The 18,051-nt window shown below is 40.4% G+C and overlaps 1 protein-coding gene across 2 annotated transcripts in view; it reads left to right on the forward strand.

Moving 5' to 3' along the window:
• LOC109637320 (inactive dipeptidyl peptidase 10) overlaps positions 1-18,051 on the forward strand; it is a 186,003-nt gene that overhangs the window by 105,032 nt on the left and 62,920 nt on the right. For both annotated transcript variants that reach the window (XM_069533120.1, XM_069533121.1), the window contains exons 2-3: positions 782-896; positions 4,110-4,205. In XM_069533120.1, the coding sequence (XP_069389221.1) occupies positions 782-896; positions 4,110-4,205 (211 nt within the window). The remainder of the gene's footprint in view (positions 1-781; positions 897-4,109; positions 4,206-18,051) is intronic.

The following is an 18,051-nucleotide window of genomic DNA, read 5'->3' on the forward strand; positions in this document are numbered from 1 at the left end:
ATCCAAGCATATTTGAAACAAGGGTGACTGGACTTGGTTTAAGATTCTTGAAGATGTTTCCCCTCTCATCCGAGAAGCTTCTTCAGTTCTGACTGAACCTCAGGTATTTAACCTGTCAGGTTGTTATCAAGGGTATTGATGTCACTTGATTCTGAGTATAAATGGCTGGTAAATCTCCCGGGATGGGATAAAAGTACTGTTATTATAAGATGTGGTGCTTGTGAAGGATCTTCTCGATTTACCCAGATACTCCGGAGACATTTGGGATGACAATGTTGAATTGTTCCACTACCTGCAGTGTTGGTGTTCATCCTGGTTTTTGGGACCAGTTTCACAGGCACAGTGAGAGTAATTGCAAGCTTTAAGTGCATTCTTCAGGCGTTTGTGTTTCATTTCCTGGTGCTGGACAGCTCGGTGTTGCAGGATTCTAAAAAACTCCTTTAGCTTGTGTTCCAGTGGGTGATGAGTCCAAATAAGCCGAGTTTTTGTTCTTGAGATACTCTTGTTTGAAGATGTTGTTTCTGTCCACTGAGTTGATTAGTTCTGTGGGGGCTTGCACTTCCCGGGTTCTAATTTCGAGTCAGGTGCAGTTCCTCTGACGGAGGTCAAGGCCTGGCTGTACTTCCTTCAGGTAGAGGCTTGCCACAGTTGGAGATATCTACAAAATCAGCCTGCAAAACCCTCTCTTGTGTCCCTCTTTGTACTAAAGTATTATAAAAAACTTTTTATACACATCGTCCACTCTTAACCTTTGTGTCTCTCTCTGTCCCTCTCTCTGCAGGACCTGGGTGGGGGGAGTCCTCCGCAGAGGAACTGGAAAGGGATTGCCATTGCTCTGCTGGTCATCCTGGTGGTCTGCTCCCTCATCACCATGTCTGTCATCCTCCTCACACCAGGTAACATATGCCCTGGTTCTAGAAGTTTGTTACATCATCTTCTGGCTGTATTTTGGATAGCCCTCCTAACCCTGATCCCATGAGTCATCTGTAGATCATTGCAACCTTTAGTTATGTTTTATAAAGTGACCTCTGGCCCCTAAAGTGGAGATGATGGGGGCAAGTCAGATGACGGAGTATAAAGATTCCACTGATGGAGGAAGTTTGGTTTGACAAAACACAGAACTTCCAACCAAGAGACTGCTGTTGTTTCCCTTGTGAAACCAGGAATTAACATTATGTCTTTGCTTCATGACTTATCAATATGTTATAAAAATGTAACCATGAAAACAAAGGTCCTGCAACCTTAAGGAGAATGTGAACATTGTGTTTACATTTGTCAGGTGGCCTGTCACACAGCCCTGAGACCACTGTGAATGTAAAGTGTAAAAAGTTAGGTATTTCAGGCATATTTTTAAATACAGTACCCGAGTAACCCTAAAACCAATTAACAATCCAAAAGAAAAGCTGAAACTTAATATATAACATATATTTCATGTGAGACCCCTCAGGCCACTAACCTTATTTATAACCGTTGTGTGTGCATGAAATGTCAGGCCTGAAACATGCGTATGCCAAGTTTGCGCATTTCCACGCAAACTCTGACCCATGCGTACAAACATTTTGGAGACGGGGAAAGTGGCAATGCAGACGTGAGGTGGTGAACTGAAGCAGATTATTGATCCACTTCATCATTTACATTAAAACCAACAGCATTAGTTGTGCTTGCACAACATAACTGTTTCATAAGAACCTTCGACAGAAAAATATATAAAACAACTTACAACACATTACGTCCAGATACCATTAAACAGCAGACTTGCAGAGTCATAAATGTTTTATCTTCTAGTATCTTCTAACACTGTGCGTGTATCATTAAGAACGAGTGTGTGTAAAAATACTGCAGTGAACGTGACTGTGCCATCAAGTGCACAGAGTGCACACTGGGGATCACTCGCAAAAATAAAGAAAAACTATTCAATTTCAAATTTTTTAAAATAATATCCCAGAGTGAAGGTTAGGATCCACAGAGTGAAGTAATCGGCCCGATGGCTCTAAATATATAAACACTGAGGTAACACTCTTGCGTAATGCTGTGTGATGGAAGCACGCGAATGGAAGGATGAGGAGGAAACAAAGTTTCAGGGTTGACTGATGAGCTGATATAGATTCTATAGATCTGTGATCTTTGTGCTGAACTGAGTCCAGTATTAGATCGACTGATGGAACCGAACCATCCCACTACAAACACAAGCATATAATAATAATGCTGTTAAATTCTATATATACTGGGGACATCACAGCTGTCTCTCAATTTAATAATCCTGCAGTTTTGGATTATTAAAATACGAACAGATGACAAGTTCCCTCACAGTCTGAGAGTGTGAAGTGATTCTTTTTTTGCCTCCACCTTTGAATTGGATCTTTTTTAAATTTCTAGCTCTGTTCTTTCTGTCGTCCTCACTCGTACTCACTGTATTAACAGCAGCAGTGTATCAGTGTATTTTCTTTATTAGTGACATCACTGCTGTCCCATTGAAACGCTCTTCACCTCCACCTCAATAACAAACACCTCCATGTCAGTGACAGAGAGTTTCCTTCCTCTTCTCATCGCTTGATGCCGTGACTCGTTCATCACTCGTTCATGACTCACCATGGAGACCCATTGGTCAGCAGGACAATTAAATAATCACGAGGTGATTTGTAATGACCATTTATAGATGAATGTGTGCATGTGATTTATAAAGTGAACATTGCATTCAGGTGTGTGTGTGTGTGCACGGTTTTATAAATCAGAATTTTCTTTTGCGTACGCCAGTTCCGGCTATTCTGCGCACGTACAGTTTTAGTATGAAACCCATGGACTGTTTTATAATATGAGACCCCTGGTGTCTCTGTATACTCCCATGGAGCTAATCACAATTCCTTGTCTGTGTTAATGTATATTGGCTCCCAAAATTATGAAACGACACGCTGAGTTACTCAGATGTAAAATCATTACTAGACACTGCCCATGCAGCCACACTCGTCCCTAGTGTGTTCTACGGTTGGTTAGACTTTCATTGCATCCATAAACAAACTCTGTGTGGAGTTATCAAGGAAAGCCATGGCTGACATTCAAAATTACTTGGCCCTCATATTCTGCTCACAATCAGCAGCACCCCATTCAGAAGGAGCTTACCATTGGCACAGTCTCTTTTATAATTAAAAATGAAACATTTCCAGGGGCACCACTGGAACAGCTTGAAGATTTTCTAGCCAAGTAATGATCATGTTAGTGGACATATGAAATGCCATTGTGAGAAAAAATACTGTTGCATGTGCGTTTGTGTGCGTGTGTGTGTGTGTGTGCGTGTCTTTACGTACATCTGGTTTGAAAGGACACTCAATGCATCTGTCTGCCAAGCAGATGTAAATGTCCATCTGTCCACTTTTTTTCATTTTTCAGGGACAGAGTTATCCCTGTTGAACTTTAAAGAATCCAATTTTAAAAACCAAACTGTAAACCTACATTTATCAACTTCCACATGGGTATAGTGTGTAATGTTTAATTTGCTTTTGCCAAAAACCCTGGTCTAGTTGATGAGAGCTTTCAAAACTTTACATTAGAGACAAATGCAGGCAGACATGCCCAACAAACCAAATTACACTTTCCACAGGGGTGTCGTTATCCCTCAGAGTTTGTGGCAATGTTGTGTATTATATTGGGCGATATGAATTATGGAATATTGACACATAGTAGATGAAGAACCCCAACATTGATTTATTCAAGAATTATGGTTATGTACAGAGTGGGAGGAATCAGTGCTCTCTCTGCTGATCAGATCATGTTGTAAAGCTTCACTCTTTCTAAACAGCCTCACATTTACAACCAATAATAGACCACACTCCTGGGTCAAGATTTACAACAGACAAATGTGGTGCAGTTTTTTCTTACTTCTCCTGCACTTCACTGTGTTTTTGAGAACTTTGAGTCACATGTTTGAAGAAGTGACTTGGGAAAACACAGCTCACACTGGTGAGCAAATTCCAAGGTTGACTGTGTATTGATTTTGATCTGTGTGCATGCTCGAAAGCAATTCAGCCGGCTAGACTGAGCTGATGTTTAATCACTCTGTATGATAGCTAGGTTTTACTATGCAACTTTATTTATGGCTTGTTTTTTTGTTTCAGCTGACAGCCAAGCTGGAAGTGACACCAAACTGACTGTGGAGGATTTGTTCAAACCTGAATTCAAGGTCCACGACCCTGAGGCTAAATGGATCAATGGTGAGTTCCCCTGGTAGTACCCCCAGCCATGAATGGAAATGGAGGAAGATATATGTAGAAATGCAGGATTATTTCCATTGACCTTGGGGAAATGTCTGGTATTATGTTTAATGAAATGTGCTTATTTGTTGCTTTTGATTACATATATAGCTGCCGTAAGCCTTTAATTCCTGCCTGTCATTGTTCAGTTGAATTACACAGTGACCTTTATGCTGATTCACATTTATACAAACCACACCCGGACTCTCATTTGACATTAGGACGCCTCGATGACTTCTGATCGCTCTTTGGAAAAAGCAAACAATAGGCCTGCTTTTGTGGAGCAGCAGCAGGGGGATGACATCTCTCTCCCCTGTCTCTCTTTGTAACTGGAGCTGACTAAAAAAAGCCAGCCGACAGTTTTAAACAAGGCTGACATCTTTCACCCTGACTTTACCTTGCATTATGCAAATTCAGACGCTGGAATTTGTTTCCCCTCTACTTATTTACATTGCATTGATTCCTTATTTGCCAGAAGGGGATCATATGTTAAACCTGGAGGGCTCTGGCTGACAATAAACAAGCCAAGCCAAGTGCAAGTGAATCTGATTATGGTTTGCTGAGAGGGAGAGGGAAGATAAGGATACCTCCGAGGGAAAGAAGGGACAGGATTGTGGCCTTCCCACATCTCTCTCTGCCTGTCTCCTTTCCTGCAGATTAGTGTGTTTGTTTTGGCTTTCCTCTTTGTGGCCCATCAACTGCATGGCTCTCCCTCCACGCCCAGGGGGGGAAGAGAGACAGAGGCAAGGCCTTTCTGTCCATCAATATTTCATTCCCGGGTGACATTTTTCCACTATCTTCGCAACGCCATCTCATTCCATGAGCTGACCTCAGGCTTGACAGGGAGCAGCGATGTTGTGCGGCGAGGCAGTCAGAAAAGTTAGCTTCATAGGGTGGTTTGTGGATGGATGGGGCAAAACAGAGCCCAGACAAATGGGAGAAGATAACAGACTGACGGGCGAGTGGAGAGATTGATCGCTGGGATTTAAAGCAGAAATGAGATTTTCTTTTTTTCCCCTGAGACAGAGGCTTTGGGTTGAAAGTCTTTCATCTCTCCCAACATTAGAGATAATCTGCAGGCTGACATCACATAGTTAATGAATAATCAAGAGCAAATGAGATGCAGTACAATAACAAACCATACTTGACATCACATTAGTTTCATTACCACAAATATGCCAGTGTCATAGTCATCATCTTCTCTTTAATGTATTGCTCATTTTTTCTTTGTCTAATTTGCATAATTGTATGATTAACTATTTTATTGATTATCATTCAAATTTTTTCCCCAAAATGTTTTCATTGTATAGCAATGCAACAGTAAAAAAAAAGTAATCTATAATAAAAGAAAGGGGGGAGCAAGAAAATGAGCAAAACAACTGGTGTATATGGGTAATTTTATCTAAATGCGATTAATATTTCTGGGGACAGTTGTTTTCCGAACATTAACACTCTGCTGCTGAACCTCAGCATCAAAAGGAGTTGACGTCTGTTTGAACAAGCTATGATGTGTTGAAATATTTAGAACTTGGTTTGGACTCAAACAATTAAACTCAGACCCTTTTTCAAGTGGATTCACCTTCCAACAACTGACAACCTTGTGGAAAAAAGACAAACCAACTGACATAATGTGTAGAGATGTGATGTTAGGTTGGTTTACCTGCATTAGATTTACACAAACTTTGTGCTCATTGAGTGAAGCAATCTTCTAAATCTACATAAAATCATTAGGTAACCATGGAAATTATCTCTCGAGCGTGGGCATTTTATCTAAAGCATCAGATTTGTATTATGTACTCTGGGAATTTGGGTAATTCTCTACTGAAAAGCAATGGATTGTTGCAGCTGCACACACAGGGCCCTGCTGATGTTGTATCACAGCACTTATTGATCCCGTTGTTATTTGTATAAATATCACCTCATGTTTTTAGGATGTCACTTGGCCTGATACCACCTCATCCACCACAACCAGCAGATTACACAACGTGTCTGTTATTTACTCTTTATTCTTTGCTAAAAAAAATCTGGAATTGATGTATCAGCTGGAATTCAAACACATTTTTGGTCCAATATAGTAAAATTGTGTTCTGCTAATGTAATTGAGAATCATAATCAAATCAATAAAATAAAGTGTATGTGCTCTCCTCAAACAGTTCTACAATATACTTTTTATTGTGTTTGTGCTGGATGTTGTGTGTAAAGCTTTTTATAAACAGTCTATGGTGCAGTTCATTTTTTTGTTTATACTTTTATAGACATTATTTAAAAAAAATGAAACAGTACTGCTTCATTACTGTTCATGTGTGGTTTATATATATATATATATATGTACATATATGTTTGAATGATCTTAGCTATTTCAGAAGTCTGTTAAAAAATCACTACAATCTTAAGACCCAAGTTCGCAACTTTTCAAACTAAAAGCCCTGTTGTCATGACAGAGATCAGTACCTGCACACTCCTGTTATTTCCTGTGTCGGTTTCTTTGTTTGATAAGCAAACAAAGAAACTCTCACTCACACACACACACCCACACAGACTGCTACTGAGCACTGCAAGATATACATTTCACAGACAGACAGATATTTGTGGAAATAGTGGGTAGATTATTAGTACTATTATTATTATTATGATTATTATTATTATTAGTAGTAGTAGTATGCCAACACATTGTGATCAGTCACCATAACTGGATGAGTGCATGGCCGATCCCAGTGCAGATGTGTCAACAGTGGTCAGTGTTTGTCAGACTGCTGCTTTTACTTAGCTCCATCATCATACTCTGCATCATGTCATGAACCGAGTCAGATATTTATGCAACGTGCTCGAAGGCAGCAAATGTTGACAGTGCAACACATTCCCACTTCCGGTGTTAACATTTACGAGCTGAGTAAAAGGACAGAATAACAGAGTCAGAGCATTGCATCTGTATCTCTACTTTGTTTGTAACATGTTGGTGTGAAAGACACTTACAATCAGAAAACAGTACAGTAGAAGATTAATGTGTATACTGATGACTTAAAATCACATCTGACAAGTAGCAATATAAAGTCATGGATGAATGGCTGCCACAGTCTTGATGATTAGTCAGAGGGATGAAATCTGCTGTTAAGAGCACTGTGATTCATCATTCATTGTTTCTTTGAAATGCCTCCCTGTCTAATCTGGAACAAGCTGATGATGATCATGTCAAGTAGACGAGAATGGTGATGGAATATTTGGATTGGTCCATGCGTCATTAAATCATCACAGCTTCTTTTTATTACTTTTGATATTGTGTGACACCAATCTGTAAATCGACTATAATTCTAAGACCCAATAAAGGTGTGATGTGGGCAGGGTTGCTTTTGATGAAGATCCATGGGGAGATGGCTGGGAGACAGATGGTTAATGTTGGCCATATTGACTAAAGACTCCAGCTGCCGTGTGCGTGTGAATGCTGGATGTTTCATGCTGATGCATACGGTTGAGGGAGTCACATTCAGCTTGTGCCACACGTGACTCAGTGATGGTGACTCACTCCCATGGACACCGTGAGCCCGTCACTGACAATCTGCTGAGTACAGGGCATCATATTTTGAGTTCATATGTGCTCAGTGTGCAAGTAGTCACACACCAGGTGGCAGGCACACTTAAGCTCTGGAAGCCTGAAACACTTATGTCAGTGAAGTAGAGTGACATTTTAAGCAAAAATATTTTTATTTTTGAACTTGTATGCATGTGAACTAAAAAATATAAACATGTTCAGTGTAATATCATCCCGTAAGCGACAAAACATAGTAAAGTGCCAGTACAACAGAGAGAAAGTGTAAAAATCGACTGAACCTAAAGCTGAATGAACACACTTTAACAGACACTGTATATGCAGATCTGTGTTTGACTATTTCCTACCAGTGTTCAGCTATTTCCAAACTCATGTCATTCCAAGCACATTGCAGAGCAATTAGATGTTTCGTGTATAATATCCACTGTACATCAATTAAAAACACCCATCCATCTCCAAGCTTTGCTGACTCGTGCATTAGCCCCATCTTCTTTTGTTTTACCTTACTAACATCACCTGCGCTTCCTCTAATGCTCTCAACACGATCAACAACGGTTTTGTGTGGTTGTGTCTGAGCTAGTTTCTGAATCTGATGCAACAGTATCACTGTTTATGTGAAGACCGCAGTCCGTTACTGAAATGTATCTGTTCACTGTCGTCTACAGTCTGAGCTGTGTAAACACAAGTGCTGCTCCAAACTATATCCTTGTTTAACCACAAAAAGTCTCCACTACAGTGATTCACATTTTTATTGCCTATATACACACACATCAGAAGCCGTGTTAGTGTGTGCATGACAGAGATTCGGCTAAAATTTGATGAAAGAAACAAAAGAAGAGGCCTGATGCAGAGAGGCAGAGACCTAGTTCCAGTGGTCTGGTCAGTGCTCCGGTGTTTGTGAGGGCTGTGCATGGTTTGACTGGAAACTGAAACAAACAGCAGGCGTAAGGTTAGACAGCTGAGATTGAAGCTAAAGCTCTGTGTGTGAAGTGCATCAGTTTGGAAAACCAAACAGAGGACCAGAATGATGGCTTTGGATGAAAAATGTGTCATGTGGTTCTGCTTGTAATTTCCTAAAGAAAATAATTAAACAGACATACGGATCCTCATGATCCTGTGTGGCTGATCAATAACACTGAGTTAATTCTGTATTAACACATTTGTTTATCTTTTATATCAGATTTGACGACGGTACGTATTGTATGCCGTCTGGTGTAATTTATGAAAAGCGATGAATTTTGTTATGTGATGAATTCGTGATTGGCCACTGCAGCCAAGCACTTGTTTTTCAAGCTAATGATTTTTGGCCCCATTTCAAATAGATGTTTCTCCTCCTGAGAAACTTTCTGTATACTAGTCTGGTTTAGCATCATTACTGCTATTAGTTGCTGCCTCTCACAGGAATACACATCACGCCATCTGTCAGAGTTGTCTTATCAAAGGTGGTGCGTGGTCAAAGCAAGTATCTCTTAAAGGTGCAGTGTGTACGATTTAGGTGAAAGGGATCTAGTGGCAGAAAGTGTATATTAAATAATCCCAGTGTTGTTTTCTTTTCCCTAGAATAGGGAGGGGGGGGGGGGGGGGGGGGGGGGGGGGGTGAGGAGTCTTCAGCTGCAACATGCAACTTCACCACTAGATATCTCCAAATTCTATACACTGTACCTTTAAGGAGTGTGTGTCACAAATAAATTTGGCCTCTAAATAGTCATCAGCTATAGTCGAATAGATGGAGCAAACACGTTTTTAAGAAGTCAAAATGTGTATGTATGTATGCTGCAGTGTTCACTGTACACCTCCCAGTTACAAATTACTGCTCAGCTCAATAAATGGTCAGCACTGCAGTAATCTCTACAGATCCATTATTGAAGAACGTTTACCTCGTACAAATGACCACTCAACCTCACCCAGCCACTGGTCAGCTGCACCGACTCTTAATTCTCCCCATTCACTGCAATCAAATCCGTTTCATGTTACTGAAAAGCTGATTTGTTGCTGTCAGATGAATAAATACAATGTAGATTATTGTGCAGTAAGTGAAGTGACTATGTGAGAATTAACAATTATGTCTTGTACCTGTCTACTTTCAAAGCTAAGCTGCTTGATTCCCATAAGAACTTAATAGAAAATGCCTTTTCTCACAGCGGCAGACACTGTACACACATGTATGTGTGGGTATCTATGCAGTAGAATTACTCAGGAAACATTTCCTCTATACTATTTAACAGGTTATGTGTGTGTAATGATAGTGTGGAGGTGTGAATGCAGTAATGAGAGGTGACATCTGCTGAAGGAGAGTCACAGCCTCACTCCGGCATGTGTCCTTGATGATGATAAATGCTTTTAGCCCTCTGGCCTAATTACTGTCATAAGCCGACTAATGCTGATTCAACTAATGGAGAATCCAGGTTTTCATCCAACACATCATCTGCTTGACGTGATTTATGTAGTGCAGCATCCCTGTCTACCCTAAGTGTCAGGACTCTTTGCTCTTTACTTGTTATTTGCCTGTTTGTCAGAAAGTACATGTGTTAAGAGCGCAGGTCTGGTCTCATTCATGGAGGTTGAGACGTTAATAGTTTTGTTAGTTAACAATGAAATCGATTTGAAAATAATAAAGGAAGGTTGCATTTTTGTTGATTTCGGTGCCTCTGTGGACAAAAGCGATGTGTGGAAGTGAAAAGAAGACACAGCTGTTTGCAGGATGCATAGCAATGAGGTCATGTATCTTTTTGTTGCTGTAATATGACAACATTATTACTTTGTTTTAGTACCGTTCATACACTTTGGTTACCTTTGTAGTAAAATCTAAAGTTAGCAACAGTAGATATAGATTTGTTGCAAGGCCGACATAAAATGTTACATTAATACAAACATGATCTGCTCAACCTTTTTTTGTGGCCTGACTGCTGTATATCGATTCTTCTGACCTCAACGGTGGTCCGACCCGACCACAGACACTAAGAATAGTTTTTTAATTTTAATTTTCTCCCTGATTGTCTCCTTTGCTGTTGTAGGTCATGACGAGGCACATGCACTGATAATGAATTCAGATATTCTGTCTAAAGCAGTGAGGCACATAGAATGATGCTGTATAAATTACTTACTTTATTCTCACAAAACTTTTAGTTATAATCAGAAAGGAACATTTCCCTTGAGCAAATCAGGATGAAATACAAAAGCATTCTATCAAGTGATCTGTAAAAATACTTCTCATTTTTACAGTTATTCTAAATTGCTGGATCCACTTGACTCTACACATATTAAACTTAAGACAAAGTATTTTTATGCTGCAGATGACCTGCGATCAAATGTAATCTATATATCTTCAGAACACTTGACAGTATACCACCAGAGTGCATACAATTGATCAGGATGATATTGATCTGATATTGATCAAGTGTTCAGACGAAAAACATAAAGTGTCCGGTGAGAAAATATGACGCACAGTTTGACAAAGAGGAAAATGACCCCGGTGACCACTCACATTAGAAACTGTTGTGAGAAGTTGTCAAAGACACTGAATTCACTCAGATGAGAATCTACCTGTCTCATATAAAACATGATTAAAATCATTAAAACACGATCAGGGGAGATCAGCTGATTTTGAAGATCTCTGCTGATCCAGCCTCTCATAATGTCAGTCCCCCACATATGCAGCATAGTTTTTGACTGGATAGTGTGCAGTGGGGCGGTGCTTATGCAGGACAAAACAGAGTTATCCACAAACAAACACTGCTTGGAGCAGGGTTGAGCTGCAGCGTAAGTTGCCATGGCATCATACCTAGGGTTAAACCCTAACCTCCTTATCCTCCGAAAAAACCAACAAAAACCAACCAGACAAAAAAAGTATGCTGCGCCTCCACGTTGCCGGACAGGTGAAACCCAAGGAAGAAACAGTTCAACAGTCAATGTTGTTCTAGCTGTTAGAGTGAGGAAACATTTATTTGACTGATAACAGGCGACTCAACTCTGCCCTTCTCTCCCGTAGGATTTTAGCAGCTGGACAGTAGGATTTTCACAGGTAGATCAAAATCAAACTGTATCTAACTTTAAGTGTCACGTAATGAGAATTCGAAGATGGGCGGCGGCCTCCTATAGTGGAAATGATGTCCTTGAACTAAGCCATGCAGGTTTGCTGCAACACAGGAGATGAGATCCGTTCCCTTCTATGTTCATTTGGATCAGCAGCAGAATAGAAGAATATAATGTCGAGATGATCTTTGCCACCAATGTTCCAGCTGGGTGAGCCACTTACCTTGGCACTGACATATCCCATTACTCTCACTGTGGGGGCAGTATTTGGTGAATCATTGGTTTTGTCCGCACATTTAATTCTAAATCAAGAAGTTGGCATGCCGTGTGCAGAGCTCTTGGCTTTGCATTGGATGAATGGGCTCTCACCCCAGCTAAAGTTGGATGGGTTGTGTGTGACACTTGAACCCAAGTGTTAGGGGGTACATTTTACGGGTCTGTGGACTTAAGATAGCGTGCATTTTCTTAATTAGTTGCATTCCAATGCCAAATCATGGTCAGATTTCCAAGTAGATGTTTGCGCACCAGCAGACTCCTCATTGGATGACTGATCACTCTGCTGTTCAGTTCACTAGGTCTTCTTGCGTTGAGCCATCAACCCACCTTGATTATCTTTCATTTTCCTAATTGGCTACATAAGCACACCAATTAATTTCTATTCCTCTGCCACTCAGTGTGGTGGCAAAAGGAGGCAAAGATCAGCCTGGTGCCGTCTGTTGCCAATGATCTGCAAAGTGGTTTGCAACATATGGATTGGTGGCAGAGACTCTGAGTATTGAAAAAGTAAATTGCATTCTATTTTAGTCGCTTTTTTCTACTTGTGAGCTCTTGCAGCATCATTCTCAGGGGTTAATTAGGATTTGCATGCTTCGGTGCCTCCCATTAATTAACATTAGAGACTCCCCAAGCTGTGCCTGGAACTGCTGCTGAAGCATAAGTGCAGGGACAACTGTGTATGTGCGTGTGTTTGTCTCTGCTGACATGCAAATGCATGTAGCACATACATACATGCATTAGAGCGTGAAGGATGTTAATGGCTGCTTGCTGCTCCTTGGCAGCTCCTTTAAAGCAGCCACACAGGTCTGTGTGCACGGTGAGATCCACTCACATGTTTAAATCCTCTTTCTGTTCCGTCTCTCATGGACAAAATAGTCAGGCTTCCTCATTTCTGCGTGCTCCATCGCTACCTGGTACTGGTAAGCTGAGCTCACTGTGAAGCCTAAGATGTCTCCCGCTCTACATTTTCCATTAAGCTCCTGTTAGCCCATCCTTTTTTCGCAGCTCCTGACATGCCCATTATCACTGCTCTGAGCAGCCAGGGGCACTGATCAAAAGGGAGGTTGAATTTGCCTCTCTTCTCCTTGTGCTCTTTCTCATTTTATGTGATCTTCTTTTTCTCATGTTAAAGTCAGACATAAGCACAGCCATTAGTGCACCAGAAGTATGTTATATATATATGTGTGTATGTGTGCTTCATTGTAATAACCCCACATGAGGCAGGAGAGAAACAGTCACCAAAATAAAAAATCACAACAGTACTAAGCCATAAAACTGGGCTGTCAGGGATCTGTCATGTCACAGCACATGATGTTTAGGCTGGAGAGGAGGAGGGTAAAACAGTGTAGCAATCAAGTGAAGAAATGAAATGTCTGTCACACTCTCTGAAAAGAGCTCTGCTCGTCGCCTTTGTCTGCATGTGCATGAGCGACAGAGAATAGGAGAGTATATGACAGCTGAAAAAATTGTTCTCATCCACTGACATCTGGCTAACAGTACATGTTACCATCAGTGTCAGTTCACAACTTGAATCTGAACATTTGGAGACAAAGTAAACGCCCCAGTTTTGCTTAATCCCATGTTGTTTCTGTATCCTGTTGAACCACAGGGACAGATATAGGCTACTGTCCTTAAAGGCTATTGTCCAACACTGCACAAAATGTTAAAAACCTCCACCATTTGTCTACCAAAGGCTGATAATTGAAATAAAATACATGGATCCACAATAATATTTATGAGTTAAAGAGTTATTTATGGGGGTCAGATGATTTAAGACATTCTTCCTACAAATACCATTCTGAATCTTCAGACTTCAGAGCAAAAATAAGCATGTTTCATAAATCTGCAAACTGACATCAATCTTGAAATGAAATGAAAATGACCTCATAGCCAAGTATTTAACTCAAGTGGTTTGCAAAGTGACCCGTGACCTCAAACTGAGACACACTGAAAACAAATCTACACAGAATAAACTTCAAAATAAATAATTCCACCTTTTTGGTGTCAGAGCAAAGACCTTAACCAAAATAAACTATGGAATGAGCTCACAGATCTGCAGTGATCTTCAGGAACATGTCTGAACTGAAGCAGGTCTGCAGGAAGAATGGTCCCAAGCTCCTCCTGTTCTTTGTCTCTGAATTAACCATTGGTGTGTTTTAGGTATAATATGCAATAAAGCAGAGAGCCATCTCCCATTCAGGGACAATGTACAGCACCAGCAGATCATCTGTGTGTAGTAACCCAACTATAACTGTCTAATGAGTTCCACATAACACAACGGTGAAATAGTGAGTTTAGGTTTTAGGTTTTTGTTGGTAATCTCTTTCCACAATTCACTTGACCACTCCTCATTAAAAGTCTAACATGGGAGCTCAGAGGAAGAAGTGCTTCAGTCTGAAACACATAAAAACACTTGTGCACTGTAAAATATGACCAAATAACTGGTATGAGCTTAAGTACACTGTTTACTACTGACCAATTGATGCAGGAAACCAGGCGATTCTAAATGGTTCACACTCCAATTCTTTACACTGCATGTGGGCAGAGAGTAATTTCAAAAGGGATTCAAACCAAATGTGATTGGATCACTCACAGTGGGTGTTCTGTACTTGACCTACACCTACAATGCCAGCCAACAGAACACACACTGCTACTGGGGCCGAAACACATTTGATTGAAAAAATAAAAGGCATGAGTTCAAGAACAGTCACCAAACATATTGTAAAAGAAAGGTGGTTCACTGTGATATCACTTAAAACTAATTTCTGACAAACAAAAAGTCATTGGAAAAGAAATGCATGGATTTACAACTTGTATTTTACTATTATCTGAAAGACAAAGTTGACCCTGAACTGGTGGTTTTGACAGATTATATTCATGGCTGATATTCTTTAGCCTGGACAACAAGAACACATGTATTATCTCAGGATGATGAAACACTTGAATTCTGCAAAGTGAAAGAAGAAATTCTATAAAGTCTTTCAAATGTGGACCACGGCATCTTATTTAACTGCCTTTAACTAACTGCCTTGGGTAGAGCCATGAGCCACTTGGAGGATGTTCAATGAGCCCCCCCAAAAAAGTGAAATCCCCTGTGATGGTGTACCGTGATATGACAAGGCTCTCAATATAAAATAACGATAACGATCTCATTTGAATTAGATATAGATTACATCCAATTGCAAATTTGGGATTTCATCTGATTTAAGAGTCCTGTGACTCATTGTGCATTTGCATTCATAAAGGCTTAATGAAAATGATTGGAACTGCGGTTCATCTCTGCTTCTGATAACCACATTGCTGTGGTAAGAAAACATTATCTATGGGTGTAGCCTTAATGACAATGCAGTATAATACATAAAGGCAAGGTATTGATTGGCTCGCTGCTGGCTGTGGCGGGAAGACAGTGATGTATTGGATGGAGGAGAATAGCTGACAGGTCTCAGCAGCAGGTCTGCTGTGGGTTAAAACCACCAGTCACAGCCCATTCACACTGAGGGAAGTCAGCTTTGTGGCTGTGACTATAGGGTTTATCTCAAAATCTACACGTCCAGGTATCTCTCTGAAAATGATTGGTCTAAAGGCAAACTGGTAGAACTTTACATGGCTCAGATCTTCTCAGAAAGTCAGCACTCCATGTGGCTGGCTGTGAAATGGCTTCATGCCTCCTGGTTTGCTACCTTCTAGGCAAGTTTAGGCCAGTTGAAAGCTTTTCATCGCATTTTGTTTGAGGATGGAGAGAAATCGTTTCCTTTTCTCCTCTTATTTCCATCCAAACGATAGAAAGGAGGTTTTAAAATTGCGGGTGCATCACCAATTAAGGCAAAGCACGGTTTGCATCTAAATGCCAAATGATTTGGAAGGAAATAAATAACACTTAGATGAATAAAACTGTCTGAAAAACACTCATGCTTTTTCCTGTCCATTCCCAGGCATAAGGCAAATTTAAAAATAATATGACTCTCCTGAACAGATGACAAAGAGCTGGGTACAGTAATAGAACTAATAGACCAATGTGTAGCAACTCTGACAATTCCTCTACCTGACAAATTAGTTAAATATTTCACCTCATGTCCTAAAACATATTTTTAAATGACTATTGAGTACAAAGGAGCATTTATTTCTGTTCATACAATATCTATCTATCAATGCAACTGCATTTTAAAAGACTCTGCTGTGTTGCATTTTTGACTGAAGTACACTGGCCACTGTTATGTTGATAATAAATTCCATGGAAAGGTCTTTGCATACATCGGTGTACAATGTTGTATTAAGCTTACTACAGTATAGTCTGGCATAGTTTAGCAATAGATAGCATTGAATGTACTGCAGCATATGTTCTTGGTAAAATTGTCTTTATTACTTCAATTATTCATCAGCAATATAATTTCAGAGTCGACATAATAACACTAATAAGAATAAGATCAGCTACAAAGAATCAAATACATAAAGTGACTGAAAAATAGTAAAGAAAAACAAAATCAGCACAATTTTGTGTAATGCATTTATTACTCTCACTACTGACAAAGAAGGACACAACATTATCTCAACATCGTAATAACTTCACACTGTGACACGACAGTGAATGAATATATGGATGCAGAACCAGAGTTTGGGAGCAGAAATATGCAGCATGTGCTTGTCGCTGGGAGCAGCTGCATGCTGAGATCGTTTTTTGGAACATGTTTGGATAAAAAAGTCAAATTGGAATTTCTAAGCACACACGGTTCACAAAAACTTTTAAAATACGCGTATCAGTGGAATGAAAGCAGCTGAGTCAGTATGGCAATGTCACGAGCAGGGAATAAAAAGTAATCACAGCCGCAGCAGTGTGGAGATGAAGGTCTGGCAGTTGAAGGTGGTTGGGGCAGTGCAAAGACCCAATAGTAGGATAGGACATCTAAGGACCAAGAAAAGTTTAGAACAGACATATCCAGCATGGACATTTACAGCCCATCTGCTCAGTAGTCTTACTATTCAAGACAGTGTCCTTAATTTAGCTGAGATCATACACCACATGTTTATCTCTAATGGTTAGAGAGATATTTATACAATCTATATGAAATGTAGCTATAAATGATAGCACTTGTCTAATCTAAGTTAGAAAGCCAGTGTGCATGATGAACGGAGCAGCAATGACAACTGAAATTGAGTTATTGCCAGTAATGCCAGAATATGCGAGTAGGCATATTTCAAGCAGTCTTGTTGTAATTACAGCTGCCACCACGTTCACAATTAGACCATCACGATCCATCACCACTATCCACGATTAGGATCCACAATCCACCATTACGATCCATGATCAGCTGCTCCCATGATCACGATCCACCACCACGTTATCTGATTCTCCATCCACCATCATGATCCATGGTCCACAATCACAATCTATATTTCCACCATCGTGATTTACGATGTGCACCTGCAGTCCTGAATCTGCAACGATGAAGCTCAAGGACTCTGGGGAAGAAGTCAAGTCAGAAACATGTATCAATGAGACATTAGTGTGATAATGAGGGAGAAAAGGAAAGAGAAGCTCCATGTGTCATGTGTCCCTCGACATTCTAGACCTATAGCAGCATAACTAAGAGCAGGTCTAAGACAAGCCTGGACCATCTCTAACTATTAGCTTTATCATAAAGGAAGGTTTTAAGCTGACTCTTAAACATAGAGAGGGAGTCTGCCTCCCGAACTGAAACTAGGAGATGATTCCACAGGAGAGGAGCTTGATAGCTGAAAGCTCTGGCTCATACTCTACTTTTAGAGACTTTAGGGACAAGTAAGCCTGAGTTCTGGTAGCGCAGTGCTGTAGTGGGGTGATGTGGTACTATGAGCTCTTTCAGGTATGATGGGGCCATATTATTAAGGGCCTTGTAGGTGAGGAGAAGAATTTAAATTTAACAGGAAGCCAGTGCAGTGAAGCTGAAACAGGAGCAATGTGATGGGAGGAAGTCTCTG

The sequence above is a fragment of the Paralichthys olivaceus genome, chromosome 10 (assembly GCF_024713975.1).
Source record: "Paralichthys olivaceus isolate ysfri-2021 chromosome 10, ASM2471397v2, whole genome shotgun sequence".
Classification (NCBI taxonomy): Eukaryota; Metazoa; Chordata; class Actinopteri; order Pleuronectiformes; family Paralichthyidae; genus Paralichthys; species Paralichthys olivaceus.